The sequence below is a fragment of the Rhynchophorus ferrugineus genome, unplaced genomic scaffold, assembly GCF_030347505.1.
Source record: "Rhynchophorus ferrugineus isolate W39M unplaced genomic scaffold, kcgeb_rfMv2 rfM2, whole genome shotgun sequence".
In the NCBI taxonomy this organism is placed as follows: Eukaryota; Metazoa; Arthropoda; class Insecta; order Coleoptera; family Curculionidae; genus Rhynchophorus; species Rhynchophorus ferrugineus.
Window position 1 is genome coordinate 62,903,378 of NW_027472581.1, and position 19,096 is coordinate 62,922,473.

Sequence of the window (19,096 nt, forward strand, 5' to 3'; positions counted from 1 at the left end):
AGTAACACATCTTAACTTTGGTGACAGAAAATTTTGTTCGCTAAATTAATTATGAGTAACTGCTATAATACATACCTTGAAAGTTGGCATAAAATTTTCCCGAACTGCATTTGTTGCCCCAAATGAAGTCATTTGAAAGCAATTGTTATATTGTTGGATATGTGTCAAAAAGTGTATAGAATCTGTTTCTATTCCTGAAACCAATGAGTACAATGGTTCTGGTGGTGGATCCAGTGGTATCAATTTCACTTTACCATTTGCGCAACACAATCCATTGGCTTCGTTTTTGTATTTTAATGCCTTACAGTGTGAGCAAACCAAGTTCATAGAACCAATAACAACACATTGGTAGTTACTGTAATCAATTGACACATCGTAACTGAAAGCAGCTCGATTCAAACTTGCGCGATTATTAGTTGAATGTCGCGCTCGCGCTTCACGCGTTTGTGATATCCGAATTCTTTCACGATCATTTCCGTCATCACGTTCTTGTGCAGTACGATTAGATCGGTAATTAGCTTGGTTTATAGCATTTCTGGTTCTTCTACCTAAATTGCTTCGTCTTATAGGAGGCATATCAAATATAAATTATTTTTTCACTAATCACGAATTAAACAAACACTAACTAACTAAACACTCTGCACAAAACACGATATACGAATTTGTTTCGTCTATCAGTTGACAATTCATCTGTCATCTGTCAAAAGTCATCTGTAACAGACAACTTTTTTTTTTAAATTTGATATGACTTGAACTCAAATTCTTTTAAGCCGTACGAATTGTTTTATTTATTTAAAATTTGGATAATAAAAATAATAAAACACTGTTGGTAACGCGATTTTTGTTTGACTGATGTAATGACGTGGAAACTGATGCATTTTATCTCGCGTGCTGAAACTAATACAAAAGAAACGCGAGTTTCGGAACGCGACATTAAACTCATCCAACTATGTATTCTGTGCTCCAACGCACACACGCACATTGTTTTGATAGATATGATCTTTGACGTTAGGAACACACCTACATTGCTTAGACAACAGTGAGTGCTTGTAATTTAATATGAACTTTATACCATAGCAATAAAGCTCAAATTGACTACGTTTTAGTTACAAATCATTTGTATGGGAAAAAGAAAAGGGCCTGTTTAAGGCTGAAGCTTATGTTCCAGAAGGATTTCGCTACTACCTGCAATATCAAAGCTATTTGAGAAACTAATATTTAAACGTGTTAAACATTTGGTAATAATACCAGATTTAAGAAGAGAATTTAAGTTTGGTTTTCGAAATCACCATTTAACAATCGATCAAGTGCACAGAGTAACTGCGGCTATTGAAAGAGCGTTTGAGGAAAAGAAATACTGCCCTGCAATATTCCTGGATGTCTCACAAGCTTTTGATCGGGTTTGGCATTTGGGATTAATCTGTAGATGAGCAAATTGTTACCGCGTAACTATTGTCAATTGCTGAAGTCATATTTATTTGGAAGAAAATTTAGAGCACCGCACGAAATGAGCGCGATTAGCGTCTTAGGACCTCTCCTGGATCTACTCTACACTGCTGACATTCCAACAACAAAAGAAACACTACTTGGAACCTTTGCTGACGACACAATTATTATGGCAGAAGATATATCTCTGCCTAGGGCAATAGAAAAAGTGCAAGTGGCAGTCAACAAAATCTACAAATGGACGAAAGATTGGAAAATTCAACTTAATAGCTCCAAATCTGTCCACGTTAATTTTACATTGCGGCGAAATAATAAAAACTTAATTATATCACTCAATGGATGCCTGACTCCTCAAGCAGAATCAGCTAAATACCTTGGAATCCATCTTGACGGTAGATTAAACATCACGTTAAACAAAAAGCAAAACACATTAGAACCAAAATAAAACAACTATACTGGTTAGTTGGAAGATACTCTCAACCTGATCTAAAATCAAAGAGGTTGATCTATAATACAATTATAAAGCCAATTTGGACCTTGGGGTGCAAATATGGGGTTGTACTAAAAATTCAAATCAACTAGTCATACAACGCTGTCAAAACAAGGTTCTTCGTTTGATTTCCAATGCCTATCGCTATGTAACCAACGAAGAACTACACGATGACCTGGAAATTACTTAGTAATCTAATGTAAGATGTAATTAATTAAAAAAAATCTGAAGAACGATAAAATCGCTTCTGTATATAGTGAGTTTTATGATCAAGATGGTTCCATTCCTGCAATCGTGAATCAAGCAGCTTATTGCTTTAATAAATTCAAATCACGCCGTTCACTTTGCAAAATTAAAATTATTAAAATACTGAAACCAATGGAGAAAAGAGTTCAGTTATGCACCTGTGCGTGGATAAACAATTACAATTTTCCATTCAAAATAACTGAATAAACCGTGGGCCTAATTTTGAAAAGATATCTTTATATTGTTGTTGTGTTATTTTATGTCTTAGTGGACAATATATAGCGCTAATATTTATTTCAGCCCCGTTTTTTTCGATACTAATTATCGTAGCTTGTATTTCTTCATTTTTAATATCTTCTTGTTCGAAATGTTGTATATTTTGTTTAATTATTAAAGCTGTTCCGCCTCGAGCCCGTTCACTGGCGTGTAGTGTCCAGTAAGCATCATAACCCCGTATTTTAATGTAGTTTTTTTAGAAAAATGTGTTTCCGATATGAGAGCTATATCTATGTAATTTGTTTTTAAGAATAATTCTAGCTCCCGGACTCTTTGATTTAGTCCGTTTGCGTTCCAAGTTATAATTCTTAAAAACGAATTACTCATTTTGGTTTCTCTTTAGCTTGTTTTGGGTAGTTTTCCCCAAAACGTATTTCTCCAATTTTTCCATCCTATCTGCTAACTGACTGAATTTCTGTCTCATTTCAGTCTGGAATTCTTTGAGCAATTTCTTCATGTCGACGACAGTTGGCTCGTTGGCCGCAGCTTTCTGCGGTTTCGTATCAATTTGTTTATCATTTGATATTTTGGCGTTTATATTTTTGACCGATGGTCTTACGGTTTCATGAGTTTTTTTATTTTCAACGGTAGATGTTGTTTCAGAGTTTTTGGCTTTGTCAATTTGTCTTAAGCGTTGTTCTGCTGTAGTTTTCTTTGGCTGGAGTTCTTTTTTTTGATATACTGCACATACTACACATTTGATATACTGGACCTCTCCTGTATCTGCTCTACACTGCTGACATTCCAACAACAAAAGAAACACTTCTTGGAACCTTTGCTGACGACACAGTTATTATGGCAAAAGATATATCTCTGCCTAGGGTAATAGAAAAAGTGCAAGTGGCAGTCAACAAAATCTACAAATGGACAAAAGATTGGAAAATTCAACTTAATAGCTCCAAATGTGTCCACGTTAATTTTGCATTAAGGCGAAATAATAAAAACTTAATTATATCACTCAATGGATGCCCGATTCCTCAAGCAGAATCAGCAAAATACCTTGGAATCCATCTTGACAGTAGATTAAATTGGAAGCATCACGTTAGACAAAAAGCAAAACACATTAGAACAAAAATAAAACAACTATACTGGCTAGTCGGAAGATACTCTCAACTTGATCTAAAATCAAAGAGGTTGATCTATAATACAATTATAAAGCCAATTTGGACCTATGGAGTGCAAATATGGGGTTGCACTAAAAATTCAAATCAGTTAGTCATACAGCGCTGTCAAAACAAGGTTCTTCGATTGATTACCACTGCCTATCGCTATGTAACCAATGAAGAACTGCACGATGACCTGGAAATCAAATAGGTTTGCGCACTTGTGCAGGATTTCGGAAATCAAATGGATTTGCATTAGTTATCCAAGGTTTCGCCTTGACACACGAAAGAAGATTACTAAATCATACTAACGTGGAAGTAATACAACTGCTGGACAGCGCGCAGGATGTCAGGAGATTGAAACGAACAAAACCATACGAACTTGTGTGAACATTTAGTGTGTATTATTAGGGTAAACTATAGCTATAAGTTAATAATTAATAAATAATTATAATTTTGTAATTGAGGAATACATACTGATGTATTTTCTCGCACTCGTCTTGCTTGTTAATTAATCCAAGTACATAGGAAAAAGTAATAAATTAATTGTAAATTAAGATTGTACTAAGCGTATCTAATAAAGATGTTATAAAAAAAATAACTGAATGATAAAGGAAATTGACGTTGGAATGTATTCTTTTACCGAAACAAGATACCTATAATTAAATCGAGCGTTGTTTGGCGAAGCTGTATGTAAGAAATTCACCAAAATACTGGAACAGAAGATTCAGTGAATGATGAACAAGTTGCAAGATGAATTAATGGAAAGTTTATATGAAAAATTTAAAATCAGAAAAATAGACAAAAGAAATAGATTATAATTATATTGTCATGTTATGTTATACAGATATATAGTATAATATGTATGTTATTTAAGTACACTATTAGAATAAATAGTATATAAGAGTTAATAGATATAATTTTACATATCCTTATTTTTTTGTTAATTTCCCTAACTCGGCGGCTTTAAGGGCAGCGGCCTCCACAGCATCCATAACCACACCCCTACAAATTTATTGTAAATTAAAAAACTAAATGTTATATCTCAATCAAACCTAACACCACCCCTTTCTAAAGCATGTATTCCAGCTATTGTTTGCCCTCCGGCTGAACATACTTCATCTTTCAATGTCCCCATATGCTTGTTCGTTTCAAGAACCATTTTGGCAGCCCCCAGGACAGTTTGCGCTGCAAATCTAGTGGCCATTTCACGATGTAAACCCATTCGAACACCTCCATCAGATAAAGCCTCAATAAAGAGATATACCTATATAATAAGAAAATTTAATTGCAGATTTCAAAAAGTTGTTAAAAATGTTCGGTTCTTACGAATGCTGGTCCACTAGCAGATACAGCACCTACTGCGTTTATCATATGTTCCGGTAATACTTGACACATACCGGTAACTTCTAGCAAAGTCTGAACTACATTTAAATCTTCTGTAGTTACGGTAGATCCAGGACAATATACTGTACACCCTTCACCCGCTAGCATAGGTGTATTTGGCATTACACGGACAACTCGACTTCTATCAAATTTTGACAGCATCTAAAATTAATTAACTCAATAATATAGTTTATTTGTTAATAATTAGTTCTATAAGTTTGATATACATAAAACGTTGACGGACAAAGATATTATGGTAATTATTTTTAAATCTGTGGGTGCCATCTATCATTGTAAACATACGTTAAATAAACTAACCGAACTGACAAATTCAATGGTTTTGATTATGATTAAAATAAAATTTTAGTATTAAATAGTATTATTGAATAATCAAGTATATAGATGTATAGACGCTAATTATGAAACACCCGGAAAAGCATTTTCGACGTTCATTGCTTTTATTGTTTAATTTTAAAAAATCTTCTGTCTAAGTTTACCAAACACATTTAGAAAGTTATGGATTCAGTCATATTTGATTTGGGTTTCACCGATTTAAAAATAGTGATTCTAATGTCAACGGCAAAGAACGACCTGGAGGATCCAAAAAGTTTGGAGAGAATGAATACTAAGATTAACTGGACGAAATGCCAGATCAAACTTTCACCAGAACTTGAACGGTTTAACAGGTGATGAACCAACTGTTTCCAGATGTGTATATGCAATGGGAAGTATTCAAAAGTAGGGAAAGTGCCTACCAGATAAATTGACGGTTTCATTGCTTTTCAAGTTAAAAAGAAGAGTTTTCTGTGCCGTATTGTAAGTAGGCATGAAAAATAGATCTATTATGATAACCTCAAATGCATATCGACACCGAAGCGAAATATTCATGGACATTAAGTTTTACTGTGCATATGGCGGGATCAGCAAGAGGTATTGCAAGCAGCTAAAATTGCAAAAAATAAAGGCAGTCCGATAAGTTCTTAGCACCACAGCCCGATGGCGTCACTATCACAAGAGAAATTTACTACAGTATATTCTTGTAGACGGCTACTGTGAAAATTTCAGCCAAATCGGACTCCTAGTTTTATTTTGACCGCGTGTGGAAGCAGGCGTGTCCGCGGATTTCAAAAAAATGAAAAAGATTGGTCGGTGATTCGATTCTTGTTTTTGGAAGAGAAATCACGCAGCGAAATTAAAGAGCGCTTAGTTATTGCATACGGTGACTTCTCCTTCGATCGTGACCGTTAAAAATTAGTTTAACCAGTTTCAAGCTGGTCGCACGTTCGCAAAAGGAAAGTAGAAGAAGGTTGTGTGCGGGATTAAGGACATTACAGGTGGGATAAAAAAGACATTGAAACAAATGGAGAAGATTTTAGTTGCAAAGTATTAGAATTTTGATATAAATATCAATTCAAAAAAACGGGAAGATAAAACAAATGACATTTAAATCGTAATTTTAAATGGAATAATGGACAAAACATCTATATCAGAAAATCAGAGGGTTCAATTACTGAAACAAGACACCAACAATTAAATCAAGCATTGTTCGGATAAACTGTATGCAAGAAGTTCACCAAACTATTGCCACATAAGATTCAATGAACTGATGAAGAAGTTACAATTGGAGAGATCACACTATCAGATGACTATTGTTTATTCGCAAAAGGTTTATTATTCGTTAATATTTAATGCTGATGCATTAATAAAAGGATACGAAGAGCAAACAGCGGACCTAATGGAAAGCTTTTAGGAAGAATCGGATGGAAATAGATAAGACAGGAAAGTGTTTAACGTTTCATCATTTAACAACTGCTCGAGCAAACATGAAAGATAACAACACCAATTGAAATTAGTTTTAATATCAGCAAAAGTGGGGAAATAATTTAAACTGTATAGTAAACACAATAGGAGATTAAAATACTGTCTTATATAATTCTCGTTAATTACTAGATCATATCTAAACAAACCACTTTGATACACCAATGGAAGCCAACTTTAATATTGATATTAGGGAATAAATAATTAAAGACGTACCGTTTATAAGATATTTAGGTAGACCAACAAAAAACGCATGGAGAGTTTCAAAAAGAGTACTACGATACCTCAGTGGTACGAAAGACCACGGGTTCATATATAATGTAAGGCGATAATGGACTTGAAGGAGCAAGTTATGAAGACTGGGGTAGTAATCAACTAGAAAAAGCTTTAATAGATTCACACAATTTTATAAAGGCAACCCAGTGGCATGGAATAAATTCATTCAAAAATACCCCGAAGTAGGGAAGAAGAACAACTAGTTAACAGCCTGGCGATTTAATTTGTACCGAGGCTGTTCAAAAATGTTTGAAAGAGTATCGATGTAAATAAAGCTTTTCCCGTCCGTGAAGAGTTTCACGAACATGCTCAATGTAAGGCTCTCCCTAGGCGCCTTAGAACAGGATCACTTCTCACACGAAACACAAAATTTGAATGCAGTTTCCTTAAGATATTTTAGTTTTAAAAACAGAACAAACAAAATATTTACAATTTCCGTTAACGTTTCAAAATAATACATATTCTATATTATATATATATATATATATATATATATATATATATATATATATATATATATATATATATATTTATTAAACTTGCCTGTTCCAAATCAGCAATAGTAATTCCCGCCAATATTGATATAAATAGTTTGTCTTTAATTTGGGAGCGCCATGGAACCTCAGAAATTGTTTTTACGGCTCCTTGTAGAATATGAGGCTTTACCGCTAAGAATATTATATCAGCTTCTTTTGCGACTACGGCATTATCAGTAAAAACATTTGCACCTAATTTTTCCCATGAATCAAGATTTTTGGAAAAAGGACTCGAGACATAAACTTGAGAATATTCAATCAAACCTAAAATATTTTGCCGATAAAATAAGAATAATAAAAATAAAAATCTAGTAGGACATATATTATAATGGTAAATATTTTACGAGGGTCAATCTATAATTTGTGACACTAGAACATTTTAGTTAGTCATGCAAAACAAATTGTTGTTTGCAATGGAATCCTTGTCCATGTTAATTTAGTTTATTAAATTCACATATTTGGAATAAGCGTTCATTATCGAAAAAAATTGTATGAAACCATGGTATTGGTCTTGGTAATGATTTACTATGGTTAAAAATTTAATTAAAAATGTATTTTTAATTAATTTATTAATTTACTATGGACAAAAAAAATGGGATGAAGTGAATAAAGTTCAAAATTGGCGTTTAAATTATCATTAGCTATGTTTTTTGTTTAGGTGGTATAAATTATTTGGATGAGGTTATACGTTAAAAGATGCTTGTCCGCCTATTGGTATTTTAATATTGGTAATAAACGAAAATATTGGTGCGGTGATGAGTATAATGGAGGAGAACAACTGAATTTAGCTCTGAAGCCTACGTATGAGTTTACGCAATGCTGTGCGAATATGGATTTGCAAAATATTTCAACAAGTCAGTTATACCCTATTATCTGATAGATTTACCAAAAGCACAGCTTGTTAGAATTTGATAATCAAATTTAGATATGTTAAATAATGGAGGGCACAAAATCATGTTAAGTCATGTACGACACAATATGTAAAAAACCTAATTTTATGATATAATTTAAGACTGTTACCTCTAAATGGTATGTTGAGAATTATTGTGTTCCATCAAGTACTGAAAATAAGAATCATGTCACCTCTTTAACGTATCGCCCATTTGACAGATGTAACTCTTAATAATTTGACTGAAAATTGAACATTAGTAATGGGATATATTCATTACGCGACAGATTTGACAAAAAAATGTTCCGTTGGGAGGAAGATACCTTTAGCAGTTCACCAAACGCCTTTAAATTATGAAAAAAGATTAATAAGTTTAAGTGCAGTTAGTTACCAAAGCTTATCGCTACATAATGGATGGATGGATGTAAATGAATACAAGAAATGATCCAAGATTTCGCTTTAAAACATGAAATAAGGTAAATCGCAGCAATGTGGAAGCAATACTGGATAACAGGCAGGAAATCAGAAGATTGAAGCGAACCAAACCACACAAACTTGTTTAGTTTGTAAGAGTATTCTTAACTTTAGCTTAAATAGATTAGCTTTATTTTAATTTGAGAAATACATTATATGTATTATGTATTAATCCCGTACTCGCCTCATAACTCATATCTTTTTTATTGTCAATAACTATATCTTGACCGTCGTATTATATTGTATTTAAAAATAATAAAAATTAATTAATCACGTTCTCCATAAAGATACAAACAAAATGATTGAGTTAATATTGTATTACAATGTGTTATTTTGAAAATACATAATTATAGCAAAGATTTTTACATATAGTAGAGTATCAACTATCATTTTACCTTTTTTCTTGATGCTTTTGCAAATAGCTTTAGCCATAGCCCCATCGCCAATGAAACCTATTTTATATGGTAATATGTTTTCAGTGTTTATTTTCCTTGTCTTTATAGCAGAAATATTTTTTATTGTTAATTTAGCAGCAAAAACCCTAAAACATAAAATTAGATAACAATAATCATTGCCTATGTCTGTGCACTGAAAGATGCTTTAAAGCGATTGTTCATAACTGGTTAACACCCAGTGGTCGATATTTGACAATAATTTAATAAATATAACTTTATCATTACAACATATAACTACAAATAGTCGACTTTTGCCGACGTGTTAATGAAACAGATACTAACACTGTTCACACATTATCAAAGGTAGTCTTCAGAAAAATTATGAAGGCGGTTGGTTAATAATTGTGCCATTTATACAGATATAAATGTAAATTACTACGCCACTGAACTTTATAACAAGTAAGTAAGATTATTTTATATATACATGATCTTTATTTTTATGTTATAAACATGGAATAATAAATGAAGTAATAAATGTTTATATATTAAAATAGAGAATATATGAATAAAACAATTTTGAAGTTGATAATGATTGATTTATATAGTTGATTAACATGTATATTAAAACAATAACGAACACAATTAGGTAATATATTTTTTACAATTTAGAAATATATATAAAAGGAATGTATTTACAATCAATAAATTAACTATTGATTTTTCAAAACGTAGGACTATAAAGTAAATAATTAAATAATTGATGTAAGGTTCAAATAATAAAATGTCATATAGTCACATATCTTATTGCATTAATCATTAAATACCTTCATTTTACCTTCATTCACCTTTAGTAGTTTTCCTTCGTAAAACAGACAATTCTTATTATTCTCAAAATTTGTGAAGCTACGTTGGAATGAAATTATCACAGCTTTCTCAGTTTCACAGTTTTCTCCGCAAAAAATGTAAAATATAACTTGTAAGACAAACACTCACTTAATTCGAACACTGTCCTTTATTTTGTTTTATAAACTCCTCTTATAAGGCTTAGTTAGTTACAGTTATCATGGCAAAAGATGTATCTCTGTCTAATGCTGTAGAAAAAGTACAAGTAGCGGTAAAAAAGATCTACAAATAGACTAAAGATTGGAAAATACAGTTTAATAGCTCCAAAATCTGTCTATGTTAATTTTTCGTTGCGGCAAAATGACAAAAACCTAATTATGTCACTTGACGGATGCCCGATTACTCACATGACTCATACACAAATTGATTCAAGATTTCGCCTTAAAACATGAAAAAAGATTGCTAAATCACAGCAACATGGAAGCAACACAGCTACTGGACAACACACAGATAATCAGAAGATTGAAGCGAACCAAATTACACGAAATTCTTTACTATATAAGAGTATTCTTATATAGTAAAGTTTTGTTTCAATTTGGAAAATACCTACTGATGTATTAATTCCGTACTCGCCTTGCTTGTGTATTAATGCAAGTACAACACAACGGAATAGTAGTAATTAATTAATTTGTAAATTAAGATAGTACCAAGCATATATAAAGTAAGATGTAATTAATAAAAAAAATCACTGTCTGATCACCAAGCGCACGTTCTTTATTTTGCAGCACGTATTCAAATTTTAAAATTAGATCCCTTAATTTTTATATTATGAATCTAAAAGAGTTGTTTCAAAAACTCAGAGGACCTCAACATACATCATAACATACATAAAAAGTAGAACCGATAGCACCGCCTGGATCATATTAACTTTTTAAATAAACATAATGATAGTGATAACTTAGACTCAGATTACAGGCCCATACTCCTAACTCTGGGGTAGTCTATTATAAGCCTAATTTAGCACATACTAATATAATACTTAGTTAAAAAGCTAACACAAGACATTCCAAATACCGCAAATATTGTTAGCATCAGAGCCCTCAACCAAATGATTACACTACCATAGAGAAACAAAAAGCTGACCTCAAGAGTCCGACCGTTCTAGGTAAGATCTCCAGCCTCCTCAAATTCAACCCCTTAACATACCCCCTCAAAGTACCGCGAATCCCAGAATTCCACTGGCCTAGAAAAGGGTGACTTGTAGCACACACAAATGTGAGATGAAATGGTCCATTTTTCATAAACATTCCCAAAATTGTTGACGATATTCTCAGAAAGGTTAAAAATGTTAATGAAGATAAACCCATATTCTGTCACCCCTCAAACGAACTTCATGAAAAATAAAAAAGTAATAATTCTGACGTGGAAAACATCATGCGGTTATTGCATGTTCGATTATCACTTGGTTACGCCAAAGTTAGGAAACAAGAACACATAACGGAAAGTTAGCCATATCCGAATTATAGATCTGTTAAACTACTCTATAAAAACTCGCAGAATCAGGATAATTCGTACACTAAATGAACATCATCTCGAAATAATATCAAATAAAATATTTCTAACAAAACAATTGAACCGGCTTCAAAAAATAAATAAGGAACTCACAAAAAATTAAAAATAATCAATCTTAGATATTTAACACAAAAAAACATTTTAAAATAAAATATGGGATCGGCATCGACTTTAAACTGATCAGTTGGTAGTAGTTAAAATAATATTGTAAATAGATAAATAGGTTTAGGTAGATATTAAGCTAAATTGGGTGTATATAGAAGAATATAAAATACGTGTAGTAGATAGGTAAAATAAGGTTTTGTTTATTTTTATCTAGTTATTACAATGATTATTATGTACATATTTTATTTTAAAATGTTTTTTTTTGTGTTAAAAATCTGTTTCATTATTTTTTTACTTTTAGTGAGTTCCTTATTTATTTTTTGAAGTCGGTTCAATTTTTTGTTAAAAATATTTTATTTTTTTCTTTTTAGTGTTAGACACATACTCAATAAACCACGCAGTTATATTATTTAATATTACAATGGGTAGGCCAAGTAAATGTGCAGCCCGTATGAGGTAAAATAGGAATAAAGAAACAATCATTGAAAATAAGCAGCGCTTCAGGCCCCGGGGTCCGCTACCTAGCCTAGGTGATTTTACAAATGTTCTAACTAAACAACAATAAAAAATAATTGTCAACGCTAGGAACCAAATCCCTGACCTCCGTTTGGGAGTTCAACGCTCTAATCATTACACCATAGAAACAGTTGCATATAATATTTCTACGAGGTCTTATATGAACGACTTCCGAGTTTCCGTCACATCAGCTCAACAGTAATATTATACACAAATATCTGATTATTTTAATTTTTTTAATTTTAGATAAAAAATATATGAAAACTTAAGTTTAAGGGGACTACCTCGGAAGTGCACTCTTTCGAATAAAAGAAGAATTTTGAAAATCGGCCCACATTTAACGAAGAGATAGACGAACGTTCATTAAAAAAATATATACAGCTGAACATAGAACGTTCTCCTTTTTCGAAGTCAATTAATGAACAATTCGGTTCCATGTCAGGCACTCTTCCCTTCACCAGACTGCACGCGTTACGTCTAAAGCATGCCGTCAGAGTCTTTTCAAAGGTTAAAAAACTAGAGCAGTATTTCTAGACATCTCCATGGCTCTTAACCCAGTCTGGCACAAAGGTCTAATTTTCAAAGCATTGGATAAGAGTCTTCCCGAGTCTCTACTCCTATCCACTTCAATGGTCTCTGAAAGATCTCCGAAATAAAAATTGGCAATGAACTTTTCAACGCAAAAAAGATCCCGCGGAAAAAAAAACACGGGCCATTCTCAAGTTCTTTACATGGCTAATTTCATATTCAGGAGAAAACAAATACATGTCAAATTTTAACAATATGACACCGCCTATTTCTGCAGCAGGCCTTCTGTCTGACACTATGGCTGATTTTCCATTTTGAAAAAAATAAGTACACACTGCATTTATTTACAACGGTCGTTTTGCAGACGCGATTTAGGACAAGCACAGTTATTCAAATTAAACCAGCTTCGAAATACAAATTATACTCAAAATACAATTAGGTGTTAGGTTATGTAAACATAATAGAACTTATCCAGTCAGCATATTAATAAACAAAACAACAATTTTAAGAACACTAGATGTTTAAATGTACTCTGAGACAAACAGCCACTTGTTGGAGCATGTAAAAAAGTCTAATGAAAAAAATGTTTCTTTCAGCAAAAAGAATAAATTATCTTCTTTACTAGTACTAGTATCATCTTCTTTACTAGTACTGTTGCCTCCGTTACTCACAGGTAATATTTCATGTTTAATGGAATTTGCCTTAAAGCATGAATTTAAGATTCTGAATTATTTGCATATTATCTGTTGTGATGTTTTCTGACAACCAATGCATTTTGTAAGTAGAGTGGTAGCATAAAGCCAAAATGGATCCATTTATTTTAGGCGACAGTTTAAAAAACTTATTAAAATTTCTTTCTAAACCCTTTTTTAGTTGTGATGCAATAATAGTAAAATTCCACAAACAGCATTTCTCCAACTGGTCTAATCAGTTCGTACAGACATTAAAGTACGCATAAGTTTTCCATAGTAACAATTGTTACAATGAATTCCTCCAAGAATTCTAGTTATATGGCTAAGAAAGTATTAGTCTTACTCTAGGTTTGATGGTTTAGAAGGTTGGATCTATTACCCTTTCCTACTACCCAATTCGTTAACATTTCAAATGTGGCTTTCTTTCTTAGATGGAGACATACACTTGTAAATAAAAAAATAAAATTCTCACGATATTCTAACGAAACCTCATTAATTTTGTTATACCGTATGATTGCTTAGTTAAAACTGTTATTGATATCGGGTTAGAATTACGAGGTTATTCAATCATTTTTTATCTTCCCTTAAATGAACGAAATCGAATTCGAGATGAACAAGTGTTTATGCTTCTCCAAGTTAATTTCCTAAAAGTCCTTTTCTGTGATTTACTAAATAGATCGTAAATATAACTTTTATCTAAGTTAATAGATTATACTCTTAAATCACTTTAAATGAAGGTACATATTCTGGCAGATAAATAAACAATAATATTTAACAAGCAAATATAGTCTATCCACTAAGATATTAAAGGTCATTAAATTGGAAGTTTGTCGTTTTTTAACCTATATTTTAATTGCTAATAATTACCATTAACGTTTTAAAGAATTTTGTTGACATTTGACAACAGGGTCGATCAGTGCTAATACAAATCAAATTTTATAGATCCATTCGGTTACATCGGTATCAGGCAGCATTCTGTCTTTTTAACTAAGGTAAAATGAGAAGAAAATCCGCCCCTATCAGTTCATCTGTATGAAGCCCAACATGCTTGAACGCATATATATCTATCAATCATCTATATATACATTGATACATCTGTAATATCCAAAAAAATCATAATTCTGGTATTCTCATCATAGAAGGATTTCTCTAGCCGTTGTGTCCTCGTCGCCATGATCCATGATTACTACAACCCTTATTAACCTCCTATTAATAATGGGTCTCCGATGTTCACAAACGCACTAATGCAGTGTAATTACAGCTTCAGCAGAAATCTATATCACTAACTGATCATCTTAGCTAAAGAAAAAGAGCACCTCTCTCTATCCATTAGGTGAACGCCTTCTATCTGCTATGGCTGCTGAGTACGCTGGGAGAAGCAGAAGTTCCTATTCGAGCTGCAACAGAGTATCATTTACAACTTTTGCAGCGTGCGGCCAAGCATTACTACACATCTGTTATTCGCTATTGCTGGTCTTTTTGTAAGAATACGTCGTTAACTTCATCCAGCTAACGTCGGTAGATGCCTAGAGTAATAGTTACAAATGGTTTTAGCAGCTTGTAAAGTACACTTTGCTGATCCCATCATATGTACAGTTTTTCGATGTAAATTACTTTTCTGGGCTAACCAGTGACTTTTCTGTTTGAGGTTTTCGCAGTATATTAAATTTTCATCGCCAGTCACAATGCGCCACAGAAAACTCTTAAAATAATAGGAGGTTGTCTATATATAGACATTAATTTTATGTATTTATAATGGACAGTGTAATCTTTTTGTACTTATCAATATATAGATATTTATTGCTAATATATAATTTCAATCTAAATAATATATAGCTTATTATGGACTGGATTACTCAACGTCAGTTTAAAATGAACAATGTAATTAAAAATGTTTGGGTATAAAATATCAGCACATAATCATTTACAGTTAATAAATATAGGGATAGTAAATCCTGTTTATATAGCTCTAGTTTTTCGTGGTCTAAGACAGTAGTCATTAAATTACTATTCTAAATATTTACAGAAACGTACCAAACAAAGTACGTTAAAAACAAATAATACACACGGGTGGATGTATATATAAAATCAAGTATATATTTGAAGACATTTATAAAACATATAAAACCGTTTCTTATAACTATTCATCATGCTATTTATTCTACATTTAGTTTTTGGTTTATTTGTTCAATTACATACTAACAGAAAATATAAGGAACTAAAACTTATAATAAAGTTTTGAAGTAATATCTACGGAACCTGGTAAAATTAAAACCCTTAGGACCTTTAATTGAGGTGTTGTGATACTAGAGACCATTAAATGTGAACTTTCGAAACTAAAGTGCTAATGGAAATATATTTACAATAAAAGTATAATAACAGCATCTAGAAGTGAAATGTTTCGTCTTATGAGACAGAAATATCTAACTTTAGATACTACATATGCCTTAACAAATATAAGCAGAACTGTTGTAACAATTTAAACTTTATCCTGCTGTCTTTCAATCACATAAGTATTATTCATGATGTAAAAGTTGAAATAAAGTATCGAATTAATTTTACATTTTACTAACTTTGAAGATATACAAAAATATCCACTAATTTTTATTTTTCTGAACTCTCCTAATATTAGCCACAACGGTATTTTAAAACCGTCCTAATATACAATATTATATTTATAAGTCATTTTTTTAAACAGAATTGGTTGCCTATTAAATGAGATCCATATTTTGTTGTTTGGCACTGAAAATTAATTTGAGCGAAAGAAAAAACTGTACATTTTATTAATAAACAAAAGATCGGTAAATGTTCAAATGATATAAATTTTTAGCATAGAATAGAACATGTGGAATAGCAGACATACTGAGACCTTGTGCAAAATTATCAATATCAAAGACATTTAAATCATTAAATAAATACACCCAATAGATTATAGAGACATAGAGCTTATACTAAAGGCGTTGACAATATATTTTCGTGAAGTTCTAATAGCTTATTATAAATAACTCTGAAACATGGTCGATCGGCCGGTTTTTGTGTCCAGCACATTTTCATTAGTTCATAGGCTTCACTAGGTGTATTTTCTGGGGGCGACATAATATTACCATCCTTAAGAAATTTAATTACTTCTTCATGCGTCTTTCCATAGTAAGGCTGCAAGGCAAATGAAAAAATCTCCCAGAGACAGACCCCAAAGGCCCACACATCTGTTTCAGATGTGTACTTGTTATAGAGAATACTTTCTAATGGCATCCACCTAACAGGTATAGCATCTCTGTCTGTTCCTTTATAATAGTCTTGAAGATAAATTTTTTGAGATAAACCAAAGTCAGCAATTTTTACTACCATGTCATCATTTATAAGACAATTTCTTGTGGCAAGGTCTCTGTGAACAAATTTCCTATCTGATAGATACACCATTCCTGATGCTATTTGAACTGCGATGTTTATTTGATCCATATGAGTTAACTGAAAATCCTTGTAAATTTCCTTGTTAGTAAACTCCCCACTTATAGCACTTCTCACGACATAATTTGTTGGAGAACACTGACGAAGAAATTCATTTAGATCACCTTTACCCATATACTCAAACAATAAACACATTGGCCGGCCAACTGCACATACACCAAGTAATCTTACAATATTTGGGTGGTCAAATTCAGCCAAAAGACAAGCTTCTTTTTCAAAATCTTCTTGCATATCTTCAGAGGCATCATCTTTTAACATTTTAACAGCTACAATAGTGAAATCCTCTCCAGTTACCAATCCAGGAGCTTTAGCTTGAAAAACACTTCCAAAAGCACCCTGCCCTAAATCACGTAAATAAATTATATCATTTCGTGGATATTCCAACTTTTCTAATTTTGGATTTAAAGGTACACCATGCCTATGATACTGTAAATTACTTGGGAGTTTGTCCAAATCAATATTGATTTCAGCATTGACAGGTGCATTGTATCCTAGTAAGCGTCTTTTATATAATCTATGACAAAGCAGCATTAATAAAAGACCTATTACTAAAACCAACAATCCAAAAAAAGAAGCTATTAATAAAAATGTTGGAGACAGAAATTTTTCCATTTTTATTCCTGGCAACTCTCCATCTTCATTGGTAGAATTTGGACATCTAGGTATGTCACAATGTTGCCATCTTATTGATGGGTTGCTGGTGAAACACCAAGGTCTTTTTTCATCACCTCCAGCATTACGGCAGTAATTTTCAGCATTTCTTAATTCCAAGAAAACATCAGGTGGTGAATTGTAAGCATGTGGGTCTTGGGAATCCCAACGCTGACATGGTATTCCATCTTTAGTGACATTTACTCTACCCTGATAATAACGTCCTTTGCCCTTAATACAATCATATGTAATTTCAGAAGGTTTCATTTCAGTTAATCCTGCATATGAACAAATTGGAGTTGATTTTGATGCAGCCCTATATTTTGGTAAAATACTGCAATCTGGTAAGCGGAAATGGCCTCTAGATTTCACGTAAATGCCATTTGCTTTTTTATCTTCTAGAACTGCCCACTCTTTATAACAAAATAAAAGTTTCACCGCGATACAATCCTCATAACATAACGGCAATGGAGATGTTACATTGCACTCTGGAAATGCGTAAACACATAAAAGTTTTTCTGCAGCACTTCGACAAGGTTCTTCAAACACTGATATCATCTCATCCCACAAGCCAGTAGTAATCTGTTCATTTTCATAACCACCAGAATTATTATACCAAATTAATTTAGTATGGTCTACATAGTTTTTGCAAATATTTCCATGGTAAAGATTACAATAACCTTCTGCATTATTACTATAAATCCATGTAAATATGAATAAACCCGCCAATAAAATTTTCATGATTGAAAGAAGTATATAAAATACATCTATTAACTTCACTTAAACATTATCACTTAGTTATAAAAAATTTTAATTTATATATTATTAATTTTCCAATACTTTAACACCCGTTTGCAGTACTTTTGACATAAAAACTTATTTATATGTCAAACCTTTGGCATTGGCAGACGTATGACATTTGATTTTTATAATTTTGGAACCTAGAAGATAATATGATTTCAAACATATATAATTACTCATTTATTAACTCCTACATCTATATATATTGTAGAAATAAGTTATTTCTGTTATTATATTATTACAAATTGTATTAAAAATCAAGTATGCAATAAATAAGCTGTCAGATTAAAAAATAATGTTTTAGATATTATAACTAAAAAAAATTGCTAAAATAACGGGTATTCAAAATAAAAATTATATATTATATTACTTAATTAAAAAATTACAAAAAGAACAGAAAAAAATTAAAAATATAAATGTTTAAAATACATACATACCGATAAATATATTTACTAGCTTTTTGAAATGCATTCATTTTGCTTCCTAAATTAGACGATTCTTGTAAAATTAAAGAGCAGCAATTAAAATATGTTACAGTAGCAGATATATTTTTGGTCTTTACACAATATGATCATTTAACCTAAA

General features: G+C 31.9%; 2 protein-coding genes across 2 annotated transcripts; both read right to left on the minus strand.

The window, feature by feature from the left end:
* Positions 1–4,359: 4,359 nt before the first annotated feature.
* On the minus strand, positions 4,360–19,096 carry LOC143190168 (uncharacterized). Its single transcript, XM_076394311.1, has 6 exons — positions 18,949–19,096; positions 9,336–9,481; positions 7,585–7,841; positions 4,891–5,109; positions 4,617–4,828; positions 4,360–4,566 (listed from the first exon to the last, which is right to left on the minus strand). Exons 1-6 carry the CDS (start codon positions 18,984–18,986, stop codon positions 4,494–4,496), a joined length of 945 nt encoding a protein of 314 aa, XP_076250426.1. The 5' UTR covers positions 18,987–19,096; the 3' UTR covers positions 4,360–4,493.
* Positions 15,663–18,594, minus strand: Nrk (Neurospecific receptor kinase). The gene has a single exon (XM_076394310.1). It carries the CDS (start codon positions 18,449–18,451, stop codon positions 16,538–16,540), a length of 1,914 nt encoding a protein of 637 aa, XP_076250425.1. The 5' UTR covers positions 18,452–18,594; the 3' UTR covers positions 15,663–16,537.

Coding starts and splice junctions, on each gene's coding strand:
- LOC143190168 (XM_076394311.1), bottom strand. CDS start 18,986: ATGAATGCATTTCAAAAAGCTAGTAAATATATTTATCG. Junction 7,842..9,335: donor CAAAAGCATCAAGAAAAAAG/GTAAAATGATAG, acceptor AAAATATTTTAG/GTTTGATTGAATATTCTCAA. Junction 4,829..4,890: donor CTGCTAGTGGACCAGCATTC/GTAAGAACCGAA, acceptor CTTATTATATAG/GTATATCTCTTTATTGAGGC.
- Nrk (XM_076394310.1), bottom strand. CDS start 18,451: ATGAAAATTTTATTGGCGGGTTTATTCATATTTACATGGATTTATAGT.